Source organism: Sinohyriopsis cumingii, chromosome 2 (genome assembly GCF_028554795.1).
Source record: "Sinohyriopsis cumingii isolate HCF-2022 chromosome 2, ASM2855479v2, whole genome shotgun sequence".
NCBI classification, from domain to species: domain Eukaryota; kingdom Metazoa; phylum Mollusca; class Bivalvia; order Unionida; family Unionidae; genus Sinohyriopsis; species Sinohyriopsis cumingii.
In genome coordinates this window covers 120,410,757-120,431,376 of record NC_142962.1, presented here as the reverse complement: position 1 = coordinate 120,431,376, position 20,620 = coordinate 120,410,757, and the positions used below count along the sequence as shown (strand labels likewise).

The 20,620-nt window shown below is 34.5% G+C and overlaps 1 protein-coding gene across 1 annotated transcript in view; it reads left to right on the top strand.

Moving 5' to 3' along the window:
* LOC149805703 (tubulin-specific chaperone E-like) overlaps positions 1-20,620 on the top strand; it is a 39,998-nt gene that overhangs the window by 3,422 nt on the left and 15,956 nt on the right. Inside the window, exons 2-8 of the mRNA XM_089950369.1 lie at positions 2,360-2,464; positions 4,230-4,314; positions 5,230-5,430; positions 13,516-13,707; positions 17,887-17,989; positions 18,734-18,906; positions 19,363-19,492. Coding sequence (XP_089806495.1) covers positions 2,360-2,464; positions 4,230-4,314; positions 5,230-5,430; positions 13,516-13,707; positions 17,887-17,989; positions 18,734-18,906; positions 19,363-19,492 — 989 coding nt within the window. The remainder of the gene's footprint in view (positions 1-2,359; positions 2,465-4,229; positions 4,315-5,229; positions 5,431-13,515; positions 13,708-17,886; positions 17,990-18,733; positions 18,907-19,362; positions 19,493-20,620) is intronic.

Below are 20,620 nucleotides of genomic sequence, written 5' to 3'. Positions count from 1 at the left end.
TGAGATAGAAATCCTAATACTTGGATTTCAATAAACATATATATAGAGGATGCTGATTTAATTATGAAAGTTATCATAAAAGTTTGTTTGTTGTAAATTTGCACAAGTTATAATGATAAAGAACCGCCTCTGATCAGTAACAACAGATCCACATAAAACTTTATAAATCTGTACACCATTTTAAACAGCAGTGCAACTGATGCAGTTATTTGCTGTTAGTCACTTTGCTACCACATGTTAAATATCAGCTGGACGCATTATGTTGGGATGTTGACTTCCCCTATCCAAATAGCTAGTAAGGATTTTTGTGAGGGCTTACTGATTGAAAAAGGAATAAATGGATTAAGACAAGTTAGTCCTAACTGCACAAAACACTTGTAACTAATCATCAGTTCTTCTAACAGAAAATGTCACACCTGTCTGTACACTTTTGTCTGTCATTATATCAAAGATCTCATATGGTCTGTCATTATATCAAAGATCTCATATGAATTCCTGTAGAGACTTGTTACGCATTTCCATTAAAAAGGACTGATGACCATTTTACTATTAATAGTAGTACTGGTGTATATAATTTGAGCTTGTGTTATTCCTATGGACATTTTCTTTTTTTTATACTTCAATTTCATGTCATTGTTTGGTTAATTGTTATGGGTTTAACACCATTTTTCAGCACATTATAGGCTAAGCATGGCAGTCAGTTTTATTTGGTGGAGGAAGAACCTGGGAAATCCCTAGCAAGAATCACCGACCCACAGGAAGCTACTGGCAAGCTTTCTCATATACCCATGTTGACCAAGCCCAAGACTCAAACCCACATGGGTAGGTGAGATGTCAGTGATCTGTAAAGGCGAGCACCTTGGACCACTCAGCCACCTGGGTCCCCTATTTCAGGCCACAAATAAAATATACACTTGTGTCAGACTTTTAATTACCAGGACCAGGGACCATATCATAAATCTGTTTCAGTTACTTTTTTATTTCAATAAAATCACAAAAACAACAAATTCAGTTAAGAAATATATCATAATTGTTTTTTGTGGAGATTCTGCCAATTTAAATGTTTTCTCATCTGAAATGATTTGTGCAATCATGCACACATTTTATTAACTTAATTTTCATAATAGCATATCGCGTGTGTTCAGGTGAGAGGTGATATTGAAAAGAATAAAATCACTAAAATAACATTTTTTTGTCATAAATATTAGTAATGCTTCCTTTCATACCAAAATTATAGGTCTAGTGAGATTTTGGGGAATGAAATGTTAATGCTGAATTTGTTGATACAATTTTTGCAGTTAGCTCTTTGTTCAGAAGGTGACACTTTTAAAAGTTCTGGTCACAGGTAGACACTAGGTAGACACTAGTTTATGCATTCAAGTTTATTAAATTTTTGTACTGAAATAAGAATATTACCTTTTTTTGCAGTACAATACTGTCACATGGTTTTACAGTGAAATGCCCATTTCTTCTAAAGACCAATGAGAAAGCATAATGTTATATCATAGGCATTAAGTTAACCATGCCAGAGTTAGAAGAAATGAATACCTCCTGTCATTATGTTGATTGAAGATGAGCATTCATGAGTCGTGGTTTTTTCAAGGATTTGTCATGAAGTGTTGGTTGATTAATTAGATTAATTAATTAATTAAAGGGACTTTGATTAATTAATCAGATAATGAGTACTTGAGACTGGTGGATTTTCATGGTCTTTTATAGAAATCAGTCACCCAACACTTATGTGTTGATTATATGGAGATAATTCAGACTCCTTGCTGTTGGTATGCCTTTGGACAATATAATAATTGGTTGTTTGTTGCTGGAAAATATCCAAACTTGCATTTGAATTTGTAACATTTTCATTTATTAATAATATTTTAGGGTTGCCTGACTGGGCTTTTATATTGGGAAAATGGTTGGCTGGTATTAACTTTTAGTTGTCCAGTATTACCAGGCAATGGATTTTTCTACGGCAGAAAACTGTATCCTAAGCTCTTATATTAATTGTCACTACTGACATTTAAAAAAAATGTGTAGATCAAAAAGATTGACAAAACTTTTATTCTGACTGAAATGATATGTCACTGGACTTGCATTGAGATGTATTAACAAAACAACAAATCATAACTTTGTTTGCGCATGTTCCCAATACTTTGAAAGACATATGTGGAGTATATCCAACATTCTCAACATGATTTAAATGGATAGATATTTGATATTTTTAAAGTACAAAAAAGCAACTTATTACTGCTTCAGTCATTAACAAACTGTTTAATCCCTCAGTCTTCCAAGTAAAGATGCCTTTGATGTTTGCTTTGTGTAGCAGTTTTAAAGAAGCAGTTTAATTTTTGCATTTCAGAGCTTTTAAGAGATGATGGAACAGAGATAAAAATTGGAGATAGAATTGAAAGTGATGGATACTTTGGTACAGTTCTGTATATAGGACCAATAGCAGGAACTAAAGGTAATTTCAAAAGGATTGTCACAGTCAGTAATTCGGAATAATGTATTCATCCACTTTCAGAAGGATTGTCAAAGTCATTCATTTTGAATAATGCATTCATCCATTTTCAAAAGGATTGTCCCAGAGTTCCCATCATTGCCGACAGCTTAGGTACAGATTTCCCATCACTGCAGACAGCATAGACCCAGATTTCCCCTCACTGCAGACAGCATATATACAGATTTCCCATGACTGCAGACAGCTTAGGCATGGATGTCCCATCACAGCAGACAGAATAGATCCAGATTTACCATGACTGCAGACAGCATAGACCCAGATTTCCTATCATTGCACACAGTCTAGGCACAGATTTACCATCACTGCAAACATCATAGACCCAGATTTCCCATCACTTCACACAGCATAGATCCAGATTTACCATCACTGCAGACAGCTTAGGCACAGATTTCCCATCACTGCAGACAGCACAGATCTAGATTTCCCATCAATGCAGACAGCTTAGGCACATAATTACCATCATAGCAGACAACATAGATCCAGATTTTGCATTACTGCAGGCATCATAAACCCAGATTTTCCATCACTGCAGACGGCATAGACCTAGATTTCCCATCACCGCAGACAGCTTAGGCACAGAATTACCATCATAGCAGGCAACATAGATCCGGATTTACCGTCACTGCAGACAGCATAGACCCAGGTTTCCCATCACTGCAGGTAGCATAGACCCAGGTTTCCCATCACTGCAGACAGCATAGACCCAGGTTTCCCATCACTGCAGGTAGCATAGACCCAGAATTCCCATCACTTCCAACTGCATAGACCCAAATTTCCCATCACTGCAGGTAGCATAGACCCAGAATTCCCATCACTTCTAACTGCATAGACCCAAATTTCCCATCACTGCAGACAGCATAGACCTAGATTTCCCATCACTGCAGACAGCTTAGGCACAGAATTACCATCATAGCAGGCAACATAGATCCAGATTTACCGTCACTGCAGGTAGCATAGACCCAGAATTACCATCACTTCCAACTACATAGACCCAAATTTCCCATCACTGCAGACAGCTTAGGCACAGATTTCCCATCACTGCAGACAGCACAGAATTCCCATCACTGCAGTCACTGCAGACAGCTTAGTCACAGATTTCCCATCACGGTAGACAGCATAGATCCAGGTTTACCATCACTGCAAACAGCATAGGCCCAAATTTCCCATCATTGCCTGCCAATAGCATATACCTATATGGCAGATCTAGGTCCATGCTCTTCAGCATTCTTAAAAGGATAATAAATCTTTGATGGATAAGGCTTAATTCAGTATCATAAACTGTGATGACCCTATTTAAATCTGATTAGTTGCAAACCTGGAGTGAAATATCCAGTTATTTAAAAAATACTGATTGGAGCTTTAGTGTTCTTGTTTGGAGGGGGGATGTTTGCTAAATTTTGTTATATATATGAACTTATATGAATAGTTGATTTGTTTAACTTTTGTTTTGATTTGTTTTGTTTAGCTATTAGATCACATAACCATAAGGCCGGGTGAACTTACAGTATTGTCCTATGCCTATTGTATATTGTGTATCTCCTATTTACAATAGCTATTTGCAGTTTCTCAAAACTGCTTGACCAGTTTGCACATTATTTTACAGGATGCATTCTAGCATCATGGCTCCACGTGGGCCTCTTGTTTATCTCAAGCTTTTGAAAAGCTTTAATGATCACAGTTATATTTATGTGAATATTTTTTTTTCCAGGTGTATGGCTTGGTGTAGAGTGGGACAATTCAAACAGAGGAAAACATGATGGATCACACCAAGGGAAAAGATACTTTCAAACAAGGTGGACAGAAGACTAAATCATTCATTTCCTGTTTTCTGGGTATCATTTAATAACGAAAAATAGCTCAATAAAGTCTCTATTAATTGCAAAGTGTTGTACATCTGTGAATTTAACATTCCATCTTTACAGTAAAATCTAATAATTTACATAGTATCATCTACATTGATAATTGGAATTGGAATTGGTAAAATCATAATTCTCAGAATTATATAAAGCAACAGTTAATGGCACTTTCAGTGGAGCTACCATAACAAAAGGTCTAAGAATCATATAAAAATATTATAGATGTATTTGATGATATGATGATTTAAATGGTGGCTAACTTACTCAGATATTAATTTGACCTGATCTGTTGATGAATTTGGTTGTAAAACTAAAATTTAATTTTAATTTAAAACTACAATTAGGATTTTGAAATCATGAAATACAAGTCATTTCTTTTATTTCAGAAGTGCTGGAACTGCATGAATTTTCAGCTTAATCATTTATACTCCAAAGCAAAGATTATTTGAAATTGTGCATACATCCAAATTTTTTGTTGTTTTTCAAATTTAAATTTTGGATAAGAAACATGCCCTGTAAATTGTAACTTATCAGAGGCTCATGGACAAATTTTTTCAGCCCTGCAAACAGCTTACCAACTTTCATTATCTTCATCATCTGTATCACAGCTCTCTTTGGTGTCATCTTCATCACCATTGCCATTGGTTATCTTCATGATATGTATCACTGCTCTATTTGGTGTCATCTTCATCACCATTGCCATTGGTTATCTTCATGATATGTATCACTGCTCGATTTGGTGTCATCTTCATCACCATTGCCATTGATGCCATCATGATCATCTAGATCAGTGTAAACATATATGCAGAAGTATATTATTGAATGTTAAATACATGCCAATATTTTATTCAGCCAACCCACATCAGGATCTTTCATCCGACCAAATAAAGTCAAGGCCGGTATAAACTGTTTGAAAGCCATCATTAGCAGATATGGAAGGACAGAAGATGAAAATGCGGGTGTGATCATTGAAGATTTATATGTTTTAAGTGCCAACAAGAAACAGACTGTTGTTGAAATGGTTGGAGCAAAAAAGACGAACGAGAAGCAAAGGTATGAGGACTACAGGAATAATAATTAGCCCCACCCCCGATATGTTTCCTATTGCACTAGTTTTAAAGTTAGGGTAAGTAGGTAAGTTGTAATTTATTAAAAGAAATTATATGTATTATAATGTTTAGTATATATAATGTACTAAGCATTTCAACCACGGCTTAACCAGATCAATTACACAATTAGATGCACAAATCAATTTCGGGAATTTTCTTTTTTTCACACCAGGCAGGAAAAAGTGCTAGGGTCGGCAGTGGAAAATGGATGGTCAGCCAACAGGAAACAAACTTATATTTTTGGGCTTATTAGAACAGGAAAACAAAATCTGTCTTGTCCCAAAACTTACATATTCCAAATTAATGCCATGGAAGTTCTGTCCCTACAGTTGTTGGGATCTGAGAAACTATCATTCTACTCCCACCCACCCCAGCAATACATCTTGGAAAAAGAATGTATTATCAACAAAAAAGAAACTGAATAAATATAGGGGAACTTCGAAAAGTGCAGTTGTCCTAACTGTATCCCTGAACTCTGGGAGAGATCGGATGTAAAATGAAGAGGTTGTTACTCCTGTAATGAAAAAGAAGAATAATTATGCAGTAAGAATTATCGTAATTACAGTCATGTGAAAGAAAATAATAAAGTGATCATAAATTATTCAAGACCTTGGGAAATCTTTGTGATTTATGGCCTGCTGTAAATAGGGCCTTTTTGTGGAAAATCTTTGTGGGTTCAGGCCATATTCTAACTCTGGACTTATGTCACCATGAACTTTGATAATAAACAAGATCTTATCGGCTAGACTTCTTACTTTTAAAGAGGTCCTATTTCCGATCTTAATTTTAACAAACTTTAAAAATGGGTTTATATTACCATGCTTTATGACAAAGTTGATAATGAATGAAATAAATGCATATTGTAAGTGACTGCTACTTCCTGTCTGCTAAGGGGAGTTCATTGAAGAAGTTCCTCTCAACAGCAAAGTCAATTCAACAAAAATGTTTCATGAACATAACACAACATAACACAAGAATCAACATGGAAAGATGTTATCTTTAAAAAATATTTGTTTGGCTTCATACACATATACTCCATGTTTTTTCATTGGTTGAAATAGTGATAATTATTTAGAAAATTATACAATTCAAGGGTTCATTTATGTTTGTGCCCTTTTGTTTGCCTGTTGAGAAAGACTCCAAATAAAGACACAAGTTCATTATTGTATGTTTTAATCTGACTGAATTGAGTGCATCAGAGCTTACTGAATAGAATGTGCTCATCCCCAATGAACTATAGAAGGAAGAATTTCATTGGCTAACATCCCCAAAGAACTATAGGATGATAAATTTCATTGGCTAGCATACCCAAACAACTATAGGGTGATAGATTTCATTGGCTAACATACCCAAAGAACTATAGGATGATAAATTTCATTGGCTAACATCCCAAAGAACTATAGGTTAAATTTCATTGGCTAAGAGAAATGTCTTACTGAATTTGCCCCCTCCCCTTTCCTCGCACATGCACACACAGTAACATGGGTACTGATTGAGAGCACATAGTTGATAATCATTGATAGACATGTAAAGTTGCCACATCAAATGCTCTTTGGTCTTTAAATACATGACAGTACTCATCCAGTCAGATTTAGCACACTGCATCCATTGATTAATCAGTCTGGGCAAACTGGCAGACCTCGTCCACTATCCTTATGATAATGGCTGTACAGGAATAAACTTCAAAGCATTGTAATCTATAGAACATTTGTATGTGCAATTTGATACACTGTATAAACACTCTGAGCTTTTAGACTTTAGTTACTTAACTATATAAGTTTTCAGCAGCAAAAACAGTTCTCCAGTTGAGAAATTGTGACAGATCAGTGACAGGGTATAATGGCAGCTAAAGACATGGGGTTGTTAGGGAGGATGCAAGTAGGCTGAAAATAATGCCATCCTATAATTGAATTAATGAATCATCAAACATTTTTTATCTTGTGTCAGCATGTTTTTTGTATTATTGATGACATTAAGTTGACTGTGACTTCATTTGCATATAAATATAAATGAACCACATACCTGCAATCTTTGAACAGCAATTGTCATTGACAAGAACTTGATTATGTCCATAATAGTTTATTTACTACAAAATACAAGCAATGACAAACTCCATATTTACTAAATGCCTGGTGATAGTTCTTTGAAGCAATGACAAAATGGAGAAACAGACATTTGGAATTACATAATGTAATATTGGCATGCATTTTTTGCATGTGAAATGGTACTGACCATACATTTTCTAACTTTTTTCAAGCCAAAATTGATATGGTAACTGCTGATAGCTGAAACTGATTGACAGAGATTCTTACAGACATAATTAATATGGGATTATTCAACATGTAGTTCTGTATAATTTGACTCCATGGATCACAGGAGGTTTGAGAAATTGTCTGTGAAGGGGGTGCATTTTCATATGCAGGGAGAAGCTATTGAGATTGTAACATTCTCTGCTCAGAGAGAAAGTAACCCTCCATTGCCACTGGATCTCATACTACATAAGGTCCAAGGAGCTAAACAATTAACACCAATATCTTCAAACAAATAAAATCACTTTACTCATATAAATATAGACATCGCAAGATGTAGCAAAACATTCCACTCCCTACTGCATTATAATGCAGTGCTAGTTGGTGCTGAGTCTATGACAATATTAATGAGGTGATCTTGCATCTGGTTGGCTGAGCTTTTAATCTAAATGGAGGCCATATTTCTGGCCATTTCTGATCCAATGTTGAATACGAGATTTGAATGTTTTCAGTAATGACCAAGATCCACAGATAGTTTATGAGATGATCTTGCGTCTGATTGGCTAAGCTTGTTGCCAATGTAAAGACCACATTTCTGATCTGATTTGGATCAAACTTGAAAAATGGTGTTATATAATAATCACTGACAAGTTTGATAATGGGCAACTTGCATGGATATTTGTGAAGTGATCTTGTATCTATTTTAGCAGAGCTTGTCAATACACTAGTGACTGTTTACATTCAGAGTTTCATTGAAGTTGTTAAATAGTCTTGTTTCATCAGTTTGATTCTGAGCAAGATCACCACATATTTTTTTAAAATAATCATATATTTGATTGGATGAGCCTATTACAAGTATGGAAACCAAATTTAAAATGAATTTTGCTCAAACTTGATAAATAAGCTTAAATCACCATTGAATTTTGGTGATGTCTTAGATGCATGCATATTAATGAGGTGATCTTGCATCAGATTGGCTGAGCTTGTTAATAGGCTTTATTTATCAAATATTTTCAATAAAACTTGGTAAATAGGTATATATCAAAATCTTTAGACTAGTAAAATAGGTCCAATTGACTAGCCCACATAGGTGGAAAAGTTGGACACATGATACACCAATCATAAGGCTGAGTATATCATGTATCCATCCATCAATCCATCCATCTATCCATCCAACCAAATTTCATTTCTGCACAACAACTTGAGTTTATTAATACCAGATGTTGTAAATAGCTTGCATTTGTTGAAAGGAAAAAGTCCATCTATTTAGGGGTAAAACAGCTAAAGGTCAAGGTAACTTAACTGAAAGCAGAACAGTGTTTTTGACAGAATAATATTTCATGTAGTTCTACTTTTTCAGACCAGACTTGAGGGTGGCTTGCACTAAATGTAAATAGGAAGCCAATTGATTAGCAGTCAAAGGTTATTGTCAATGAGATAGAAAGATTAAAAAGAGTTTCTGTACCATACATTTAGTTCTACATCACAGACCTAGATTAAACATTGTGAATGTATAGCATTATAGAAAGGTCGAAGTCTATTGACATTAACATCAAAATGTTCAAAGGTCAAGGTTTCCATGTCCTAAAAATGAAAGTTGTTTTTATTGCACAAACTTCTATGTCCAACCATGTATCTTCATCATATTGTGTGGATGATTTACACTTTAGGTTAGAGAGAAATCTATTGAGTTTGGGGTCAAAAGGCCAAATGTCAAAGTCATTGTGATTTAAAAGGTTTCTGCATAATAACATTAGTTCTAGACCACCTATCTCGGCCAAAGATTTTGGTGGGTTTAAAGTAAACAATTTTGTAAAAAAAATAATTGGCAGTTATTAGTCACTGTTGACACTGTTAAACTCATCTTTTGTCTTGTCTTATTTGATTTGGATGTGAGTAAAACTTGAGTAATTTAGTTGGGAATGTGGTCTCAGGGATCAAATTTTAAAAAAATATTTCCCTTTTAAACCACTGTAGCATATTTTTGGCTGTGTTAGTCAATACTTTTATCCCTTGAAGGAATGACCTTCGACTTATGCTTCCCTTGACTAATAAGTATATGTATAAGAAAAATGTGGATTTTAAAATTATTAATCTATTCAAAAAAATAATTTGTGACTTTGAGTTATTGTAGATATTCAGTCCTATGGATTTACACATGGGAATGTCTGTCCATGTTGGTATAATTTGAATGAGTCTGAAAACTTTATTGAAAATACTTTTTTAAGTGTTACCAAACAATCTTAAAAATTATTAGTACCTTTCTGGATGTTTTCTTGTACATTTTTTAGCAAAATCAATCAGCTATAGGTAAATTAAACGGTGCTAATCCATGTGTGTGTGTGTGTGTATGTGTGCTGTTATTTAAAAAGAATTATTAACATTGAACTTTATTTGCATAAACTTTCAGCAAGTACACCAAACAGTATTCATTAAAACTTAATTGGACATGGTGAACTTTTGGGGCAGTGGTGGTGGTGGATGATCTTATCTTTTGAGGTCAGAATTTTGCCTTTTAGTTGAATTCAGTATAAAAATGAATGAAGGGAATAAATAATAGAAGAGTTAGCCCTTTGACGTACACTCCAGATGAATCCATATCCAGAATAATACATTAATCAGATTGGGTACTTTTCTCGGATTGACACCAGTGACACGGTATGAATCACACACCATCCTACGTTTTCTGTAAACTATCATAAAGTTATAGACATCTGAATTGGTGCTGCATTCAACAGAAAAGAAGACACTATGACAACATATTGCACATTGTTGCTTTTGTCAGAGAGAGACACAAACAGAGAGATACAGAAGAGGGACAGAGATAGAGAAACAGACAGAGAGGGAGACAGAGAGATACAGAGAGAGAGAGCAGGAGACAGAGGGAGACAGAAACACAGAGAGGAAGACACTGAGAGAGACAGAGATACAGGGAGACAGACACACAGAGGGAGACAGGTAGACAGACAGAGAGAGACAGAAAGACAGAGAGAGAGGAAGACAGAGACAGGGAGACAGATACAAAGAGAGACACAGAGTGAGACAGAGAGAAACAGTCAATCAAATTAATCACCAGCTGTACTATCTGATCAGTTAGAAATTGAAGAACAAGTGATTGCTGACTCTGCATCATTCCAAGACATTGCTGGAAGTGCCAATGTATTGACTGGTACAGGAAACAACGGTACATTTGTTAGTGTCAGGTGATTGTCTCCCCTACATCTGCCACAAAGCTCAAATAATGGCATGGAATGAATGGAAGAATGTCTTATCTGATTTTGGTAGCCCATTGGCTATAAGTTTCTTGCATGTCTGAGCATGGCCTCTGGGCCTGTAAGTCTGGGGGCATGGGATATTTGTCACATCTTGATGGTCCATATGGGCATCCTACCACTCCATACACTGCCACTCCATTTGCAAACCAGCCAGTCCATTTGTCTGATGAGCCATGGCACATACCAGCAGACCATTCTGTGGTATGTAGAGCCATATGGGAATCCATATAGGCAGTCTGTCCATTTCACAACACATTCCACCCATAGAAGTTCCTTAGCTGACTGTCCATCCAGCACATTCCTCACCCATTAATACCAGCAAGACAAACTTTGGCATATGCCCCACTGCCTCATCCATGCCCTCTTAGTGTTTTACTTGGACATGAACAACCCTTACAGTGAATGCAAGTATATAATCTCAAGCAGCTGTGCAAGAAATTTACCATGTTATTAGCCAATTTTCAAGTTGTGAAGATAGCAAAGGCTTTGGTCTAGTTGGACAATGAGGATAATCAACCTTACTGTCATATACTTCAGCAGTCAGTGAAGACCAAGTAGATTACAGATTGCCTGTCTGAAGTGGTCCAGAATCTCAGTAACTCCAAGGCTTTTTTCTGAGCATCTTCTTGTCATGCTAGTGTCACATGCACTTGTTGACTTTTAGCAGATGGCTTGGACAAAAACATTATGGCAATCAGCATGAAAACGATGCTGATTTATAAGGTGGATAGGAATTTATCCAGTAAATCAGCCCCCAAACCTAACCTCATGAAGATTGTGGCTGATGAGCTTGGAGTGTTCTCTGGAAGCCTTACATTCAGATATCATGTATCTATCCAAGACATAATGTAAGCTGTTGGTTGGTATGTGCAGTCAACTTTTTTAAGCTTTTATCAGCATCCTCTCACTTTGCAGAGATGAGAATTGAACATAATAAATCAGTGGCAGTTACCCAGTTTGATGTCAGCACAATCTCCCCATGAGACTGGGGACAGTGCTTTCACTGGATTCACCTGGAACATTTTAGTTCGGTAAAGAAAAATCATTATTTTCTCTTGTTTGGGTACTGTTGCTACATGATCATTGCTTGCACTGTCCTCATATATGGAGAACAGATTATCCTACAATTGGGGAAATTCAGCCCTTCTTTCCTTGAAGATAATGATAGGATACTCTTGCATTTCTTGCCTATTCTCCTAACATGAATGTGCTTGAGAAATGTATTTGATGTAGGAAGTACATTTTTTTGTAAATTATTTTCTTCCAAGAATACATACCCAATAATATAACTATTAAACTCTCCCACCCTACCCCACCCCACAAATGTGAGCATCCATGTTGATGTATATACTCAGTTTAAACTAGTAAACATCCCGTTGATGGATAGCCACCTTGAGGTGGCAAGGGGAAGTATTGGATAAGAGTTTTTTCCCTTTGCATGTTATGTAGATGGAAAAGAGAAGTTTCATCATTAGAAGATTGCTATATTCAGGAGGTAGCAATGTTTATTTACAAATTTTATTGTCACTGGGTAAATAGTCTCAGAGATGCAAAATTTACTAAAACATTTTCATTCCACAAACTTTCAGGAACAGTGGTTGATTTTTCATATCATTTGTACAGTAACACATATTTTCTGTAGAAACTTATTCTAGATGCTTTTTCACGTCTGAAATTCATACGACAACTTACAAGAATGTTAAATTAATGATGGAGTAGTACATTGAATTGAGAGCATTTTTTCATAACATTATGCGTACAGATGTAAAAGCTTGTGCTGACGAGAACAGTTCTAATTGACTGCTTTGACTAGAAGCACCGAGGCTTCTTTGGGAATGATGCTATGCAGTGAATTATGATTATAAATCAAGGAAACTTTAATTAATTAATTTTATTTGGATGGATGTAACAAATTCATTTTGAAACATGTTACAAAAGATCACAAAAGAAATAAATCACTAGATATTATTTGTCATATATATACAACAGTTTGGTTCAATTAAGAGCTTATTGGTTGTGCAGTGACTCGGCTCCACCCTCTCTAACTCTAATTGTACAACACTGGTAAACTAGTGTTTGTCAGAATGCTTGAATTTGATCGGTGTTTCTTATTTGTACATGTTTGAATTTTTCTTTTGATTTGTCAGGTTCTTAGATTATTTTCATTGTTACATATTGATGCCAATCATGTCCTTCACATTAAAATTCACAAAATTTGGGGAAATCAAATTTAAAATGGAGTGGTTGGTCACCTTTTTTGCCTCATTTCAGTTGCCCTATTTATGTTCCACAATGGTAGTGGTAGGGTATATAGTGCTTCCCTTGTCTACTCATCCACTTGTCTGGACATCATACCTTGGTTCAAGTTTTGCCTTTAGGTGAGATTTCAGGTGTTATACTTATGCAACCATGTTCCTTGAATACATTTCAAAGTTCTTAATATGTTTTTTTTTGTACCACATAAATCAATAACAATTCACTAATGTATTAAATCTCATTTTTCAGCCAGCTAGATTTACTACAGGAAGTTTCCTTGAGGGATATGCTGGTCTATGGAGCAGGTGTTACACCTGAAGAACTGTTACGGACTATGCCCAATATTGAAGACCTGGATTTGTCTAAAAATCTTATTCCCTCCTGGAAAGTAGTAGCCAGCATTACAGAGCAACTAAAAAATTTACAAATTTTAAATGTCAGGTTAGTTTAAAATTAACTTTACTTTTTAGTCTGTTGTCCATGGTCAGCCTATCCATTAGCAGAAATTTATCACTACTTATCCTAAACTACTTCAAGGATTGGTATGAAACTTTACACACATGTACATTCCATGGCTTAGATGGTCTCAAATGAAAATGGTGCCACTTGGGCATCCAGTATGGCCACCACAGCAGCCATATTAAAAATCTTGTTATCACAACTCCACCTAACGGAAAATCATACAAACATTGGATTTTCGCTCCAAGACTTAACATGATGTCTAGTTGGTCTTAAATGAAATGATACCACTCGCACATCCAACATTTATGCCAAAGTGACCATCTCAAAAATGTTGCTATTGCTACACCTCCTGAACAGAAACTTATATTGACCTGAGATTTTTACAGATGATGTAAAGTTTGGTTTCGATGAAACTGTTGCCAATCTGACCTCCAATATGGCTACCATCTTTAAAATCCCACCCCAGTTACCTCTAAATCTAAAGTCATATCAGCATAGGGTGTTAAGTTTAGTTGATACTAAATGAAAGTTGTCCCACTTAGCCAATATGGTTACAGTGGCTATATTCAAAACTTGTTATCACTTTTGCTCTTGAAAAGAAGGTCATGTTGATATGAATTTTAACTAGAAGACTTTTTATAATGTTTAGTTGGTTTTAAAGAAAATTGGATTGATCTTACATCTATTATTGCTGACCCTGGCAGCCATCTTTAAAATTTTGTTATCAATGGAAAGTCACAAGATTTCAATAGAAGAGTACTTAACAGTGTCTACTTAGTCATAAACAAATTTGGTGCTGATGTTACATCCAGTATGGCTGCTATGATAACCATCTTAAAAATCTTTTTATTCTTCAAGAATATCAGAGATGGTTTCAACACGTAGCAGTTAAAAAGAAGTAATGGTTGTATCTTGAATTCCTTGAAATTCATTTTGCCAGTAGAGCATTAGTCCCTTCAGGGGACTCTTGTTCATTAAACAGAACTATATAACACACAGTGATAATATGGGAAAAACAATGAATGTATACTACAGCAAAATCCATACAGGTCAAGCATTTACTAATCTTAAATATTAATTGTTGATTTAAAATTTAATACAAATTTTGTTTAACCAAAGTCTATGAAATCCTGATTATTGAATCCTCTGCACCTTAACTGTCATCAGGAAACTTCCAGATGGAAAGTATCGATCGCTATGGACTTTAACAGTGGTGGCCATGTACTAAACTGGGTCAAGAAAAGAGCATGTCAGGTCTAATCATCACAATATATGGTAGTACAAATTTGTTTATCAACGTGAGTAGCTTTCATTGTGACATCACAGTGTGCAACATTCAATCCAGTTTGTACTGGATCACACCTGTATGTTGATCTCATCCAAAAATGTCCACATACTTAAAATTGATTTTACTTTGTGTGCTTCTTTTGGTGTGTATATAATGACCTTCCAAAGGAATATAGATATATGAGGATCCAAATAAAGTGAACAGTTGAAATTTAAAGGTATGTTGAATCAAATTATAAAAATACTGAAATAATCAATGTTGGACGCATACATGACCTATATGATTTTAGCCAGTATCAGTTTGAATGCCGAACATGAATAGATGACGTGTCCTTTCCTGTTTTTACCAAACACAAAGTGTCTTTCGTGACATCCAGTTCTTGGGATTAGGATGGGGTATGACACACTGATCGATGTAGCCAGTCCATAATTCTGATATGTGAGATGGATGGTTAAAATTGAACACAAATTTAGCTTGGATTGATAGAAGGTGTCTTATACAATGGTGTTGTTTGGAAGCAAAGCCTAATATCTAGTTACCTTTAGTGGTGGTAACTGGAGGTAATAAGCAAGAGTTATTGCCCTTTGCTTTTATGATCTAGAGAGAAAAGATGAATTTTCTTTTTTAGTTTTGCTGGATTCAGGAGGTAGTTGGCTTATATCCCAGATGTTACGGTGATCATGTGATGTATTCAAAAGAGTATCATAATTTACTAAAACTTTTCTTTCTGCAAATCTTTTTCTAAGAAATATAAAACTTGTTAGCATGTTATGATTGCAAGAAAAGTTACACTAGCATTTTGCAGTTATCTGTAATTTGTGGTGAAAATCAGCATATAGGAGTACAAGTTTCATCATTTTAATTTGCTTTTTTATCAAACAACAGTGAAGTTATGTTGGGAGATGTAGCATTTTGCCTTTCTGTTTGTGTATTTGTTCATTCATTTATTTATTATTTCCCCAATCTCTTGGACCTAAATATTTTACTGATAGTAATGAAAATTGGTATGAGAATGCATTTCAAAGAGTGTAGTTCAGCCATACCAGTAGTGGTTCATGCTAAGCAAAATTTGAGTGACTTTCATATTTTCAACTCTTTGTTGATTACACCCAAAAATTGTGTACTCTAATTTGCCTATTCTTGTAAACATTCTTTTGCCAATTCAGCTCAGGGTGACTAACTTAACCATACACTTGCTTTAGATTGAGACTAATCTGACTGCCATTTTCTCCCTGATTGATATGTAGTTTCAAGCACATGGTGAAGGTAAAAATGATAGGATCTATTCTTGTATATTTCAGGAAAGGTTTTGACATAGTTGATCATGAAATCCTTTGCAGAAAACTTAAAATTTACCTACATGATGACAGCGCATTTAAATGTTTCACTTCATTTGTGTACATAAAACATTCTGTATAAATCTGAAATAATTAAGTATGGAACCTCAAAGGGCTCATTTCTTGACCTATGATTGTTACTGTTATTATTTATTAAGAAAGTAATTCTTTCATTGGGAAATATAATTTCATTTTCAGAATACTGTACATATGATAGAACATTATTAAACTTCCAAAACTCTAATTAAGAATTTGAATTTTTTTTCAGAATGCTCCAAACAATTTAGAACATGGGTACACAAGTAATGGCAAGGTTCTCAGTGCTTGGTGAACTAAAATATTACATATCTCAACATGATAAAAAATGATTATGATGATTATGTTTGATATGGAATGATATAAAATTTACCAATTTTCTGTCATGATAGATTATTTTGTGCATACACTTAATCTGTCATGGACAACATATCAATTATGTCAGTAAAAATGAATTTAAGGCTATGGCTTCTCAGGAAGAAAATATATCTAACAGAAGGAAATATGAAAATATTTTATAATAGTTGCATACAGTGCTATTTAGATTGCTGCAATCCATTGTTGAGTAATTCAATTTGAAACAACTTGCAAAGCTGCTGAATCTTCAGAAAAGATCATTAAGTTGATATCAAACCAATAAAAACATAGAAAATGCAGCAATAAATTGAAAGTATTACCCATTAAAGACCAAATTAATTTTCTATTTAAAGTTGCTATTTCAGCGCAGACAAACTTTTTTTACTGAGATCCATGTCTACCAAACAGTATAAAATTTCTGAAACCAAATATGAAACTGGTGTGGTGAATCTCAAAGAGAGTAATCACATAAAACTAAGTCTTTGTAACCTAAATTTCAACTATTTGTTAAATTTTCTGCATCATTAACTCTATTACTTATAAACTAATCAAAATGATGTATTTCTGCATATTGATGCATCTTAATGTGTAGTATTTCCTTTATCCACTTGGTGGCTTAGTCATTAGGTTAGACTCACAACCACTGGGTAAAAATTTTGAATCCCATCTAGACCAGCATAAGTCAGTTTTCATGATGTGCCTCAATGCAGAGCACTTAACTCCATTTGCATCATGGCATCAGTTCTGCATACCAGTCTATGTTTTCTACATACCAGTCTGTGTGTTTTCTGCATACCAGTTTTTATGTTTTCTGCATACCAGTCTGTATGTTTTCTGCATACCAGTCTTTATGTTGTCTGCATACCAGTCTACTTTAAATGTACTTCTGCTGATGAAGGGATTTGTGTTTATGACTAACATATTGTATGCTGTCTATGGTGAAACGAATCACCATTCCCAAAAATGTTATTGCATTTGGTGATTTAGGCATTTAATATCACTAACATAGAATTCTGCTGGATTAGCGCTTTGCATTAAATTGATTTTTAAATGCAGTAATTGTTGAGCACATTTTAAAATCTGTTTTCACCAGACAGTTAAGGTCATTGAGCATTGATCACATTTCTCTTTCTTTTCCAGTGAAAACAAAATGGTTCTGCCTGAAAACCCTGAGAGTCTTTCATCTTCTTTTGCTAATATCAGGACTCTTATAGTGAACAAAATGATGTACAGCTGGGAAAATGTGAGTTGACTTAGTATGCTGTGAATTCCATTTCTTTTATGGGCATTCATTGTTATGGATTCACAATGAAGGTTGATTTCTTAAACTCATTAATATTGCTTTCACAGATAAAGCCTCATTTGTTTGGTCTATATAGTCCTTGTTTCCAGCAAGAAGAAATTTATGGAAATTGTAAATTCTTAGTGTCACATATTTTCATAGTAGTTCTGTCTAATTATTAACAAATCCCTATAATAAGGGACACAAAAGGCTTGCAATTAATTCTTTTGGTTAATTACCATAGAGTCTGTAATATCTTATGCTCTAATTTTTTGTACAGTCAGGATCCATAAAAGATTGTGTTATTTTTTGTACTCTTAGCATTTCTGTTACATAATTTTTTTTTACACATTTTGCAATTTTTACATTTAAGAATCAGCAGAGAATGATAATATTTAGACCTAAAATTATTTGTACATTAAAAAAATTATGTTTGAGAAGGTATACAAAATTACAGGCAATTTAATTCCAGGCAGTTCAGTCTATGAGTGAAAAATGAAGAAAAAAAATCATATATTTTAACAAATAGAAAATTGCTGTTGTGTCATGATTCAAAGTTACATCGTAATGCTAATTCTATAATGGAATATTCATTTTTGAAATGCTAAGTCTTATCAGAATTGTTTGAGTTTGATGTACTTTTAAAAGATGATAGAATTTATTTTCAGAATGCAAAAATCATTATTTTTTTCATTTTTGTTTCAGATTTTACAATGCTGTAAAATATGTCCAAGTTTAGAGCAGCTACATGCATGTTTTAACAGTATAGGGCATTTGTCTTCACCGGGGAACCAACTACAGAAACTGAAGTTATTGAATCTAGAGTCTAACAGGTTGCATAGTTGGGATGAATTGTTGAAGTTAGGTAGTTTACCATGGTGAGTATAATTAAAATTCACAATGCCTCCATTACATCACATTGACCGTTAATTGATTCCATCACAAAAACAAAAAATATTTGAGGAGGTGATAACTTGGTTCTGTTTATTATGCTGTATTTGTTCTCAGTGATAAAAGCTAACAAATTTAAGCAAATGTCATTAAGTAAAACTGACCATTTGAAAATGAGATGACATGTGTGTGTGTGTGTGTGTATATATATATATATATATATATATATATATATATATATATATATATATAAATATATAAACCATATCTTTGATAAACCATGAGCTGTATAAGTTTTTCATCAAATAAAAACAATATTTGCAGAGTTTCCTGTTAATAGAAATTTATATATATAAGGGATTCCAGTCTTGGTATATTTTTGCTGTATGTTTACATGATTGTAGCATCAGATTTTAACTGACTTGCATTCTTTTTATTTTCAGTTTAGAGGTGCTGATAGTCAGTAATAATGAGTTAGATGACATCTACTTCCCTGATACATCTCCTTGTGAAAAATCCAACTTGTTTCCTTCCCTGAAGTCATTAATTATAACCCATAATAAAGTGTCCAGGGTGAGTAACAGTCTGCAAAACAATATCAAGTAGTCACCCTGTTTTTAATGGATGACCTATCAATAAGTGGGAGCAGAATGGTTAACTGTGTTACTCCCTCATTATAATGCTGTTTGTGGAATTCATAGAGTATACTGCCTTATAATGAAGTACATAATGCATATAATTTTACTACCACTTAATGAAATTGGATCCTTGACCTTACCCATCTCACCTCTGTCTGCGTGGGTTCGAGTCTCGGATTCGGCTAATGTGGGTATGTGAGAAAGCTTGCCAGTAGCTTCTCGTGGGTCAGTGGTTCTTTCTGGGGTGTTCCCGGGTTCTTCCTCCACCATTAATACTGGCTGCCATGTATAGCCTATCGTGTGCTGAAAAAATGGCGTTAAACCCTACAACAACAACTAACTCATCTTATATCTGTGTCATAATGAAGGGCTATATAATGAGGGAATGCTATAAGTATTTGGCTGTACTGTACGGTGGCTTCAGATCAAGAGGTGGCCTCTACTGAGAGGGACCTCTCAAGAGGGGGACTGCTGATCAAATTGGAATCTAACTATATAACAATTTGAATTCATTGTTTTTGTAGGTATAAATATTTGTCAATTTTGTTGTTGTTATTAAGAAAAAATATTAGAGACCCCACAAACAATGATAAATCTATACAATTTGACCCTTTCCCCAATCCATAATTTTATGTTTAAATGTCATTTTTCCAACACCACAAACATGAAAAGGAATGTTTCAAAAGTCACAGTAAACTTCATGTATATGTTCATATAAGTTTCATCCAATTGCAAACAATACAGATCCTGATCTGCCATACCATAATGCACCAGCAGACCAAGGTCTTTGCTGTTTGTTCTACTAATTAGATATGCCAGTTTGGAGTATATGTGTTGAGTATATATATGATTCTATCTTTATTAAAGGTACTGTGATAGCATTCCATTCTCAACAACAACAGATTTATATTTGTCTTTATGATAATGAATAATACATCTTTTTAATTCAACCACTGCTTTTAATATCATGGCATAAAATGGAAACATTTCATTAAAATTGCAAGTTAAATTCCTTCATTCAGAGCTTGATTTTAAATGCACTTTTTCAAATGAAATGATCTGC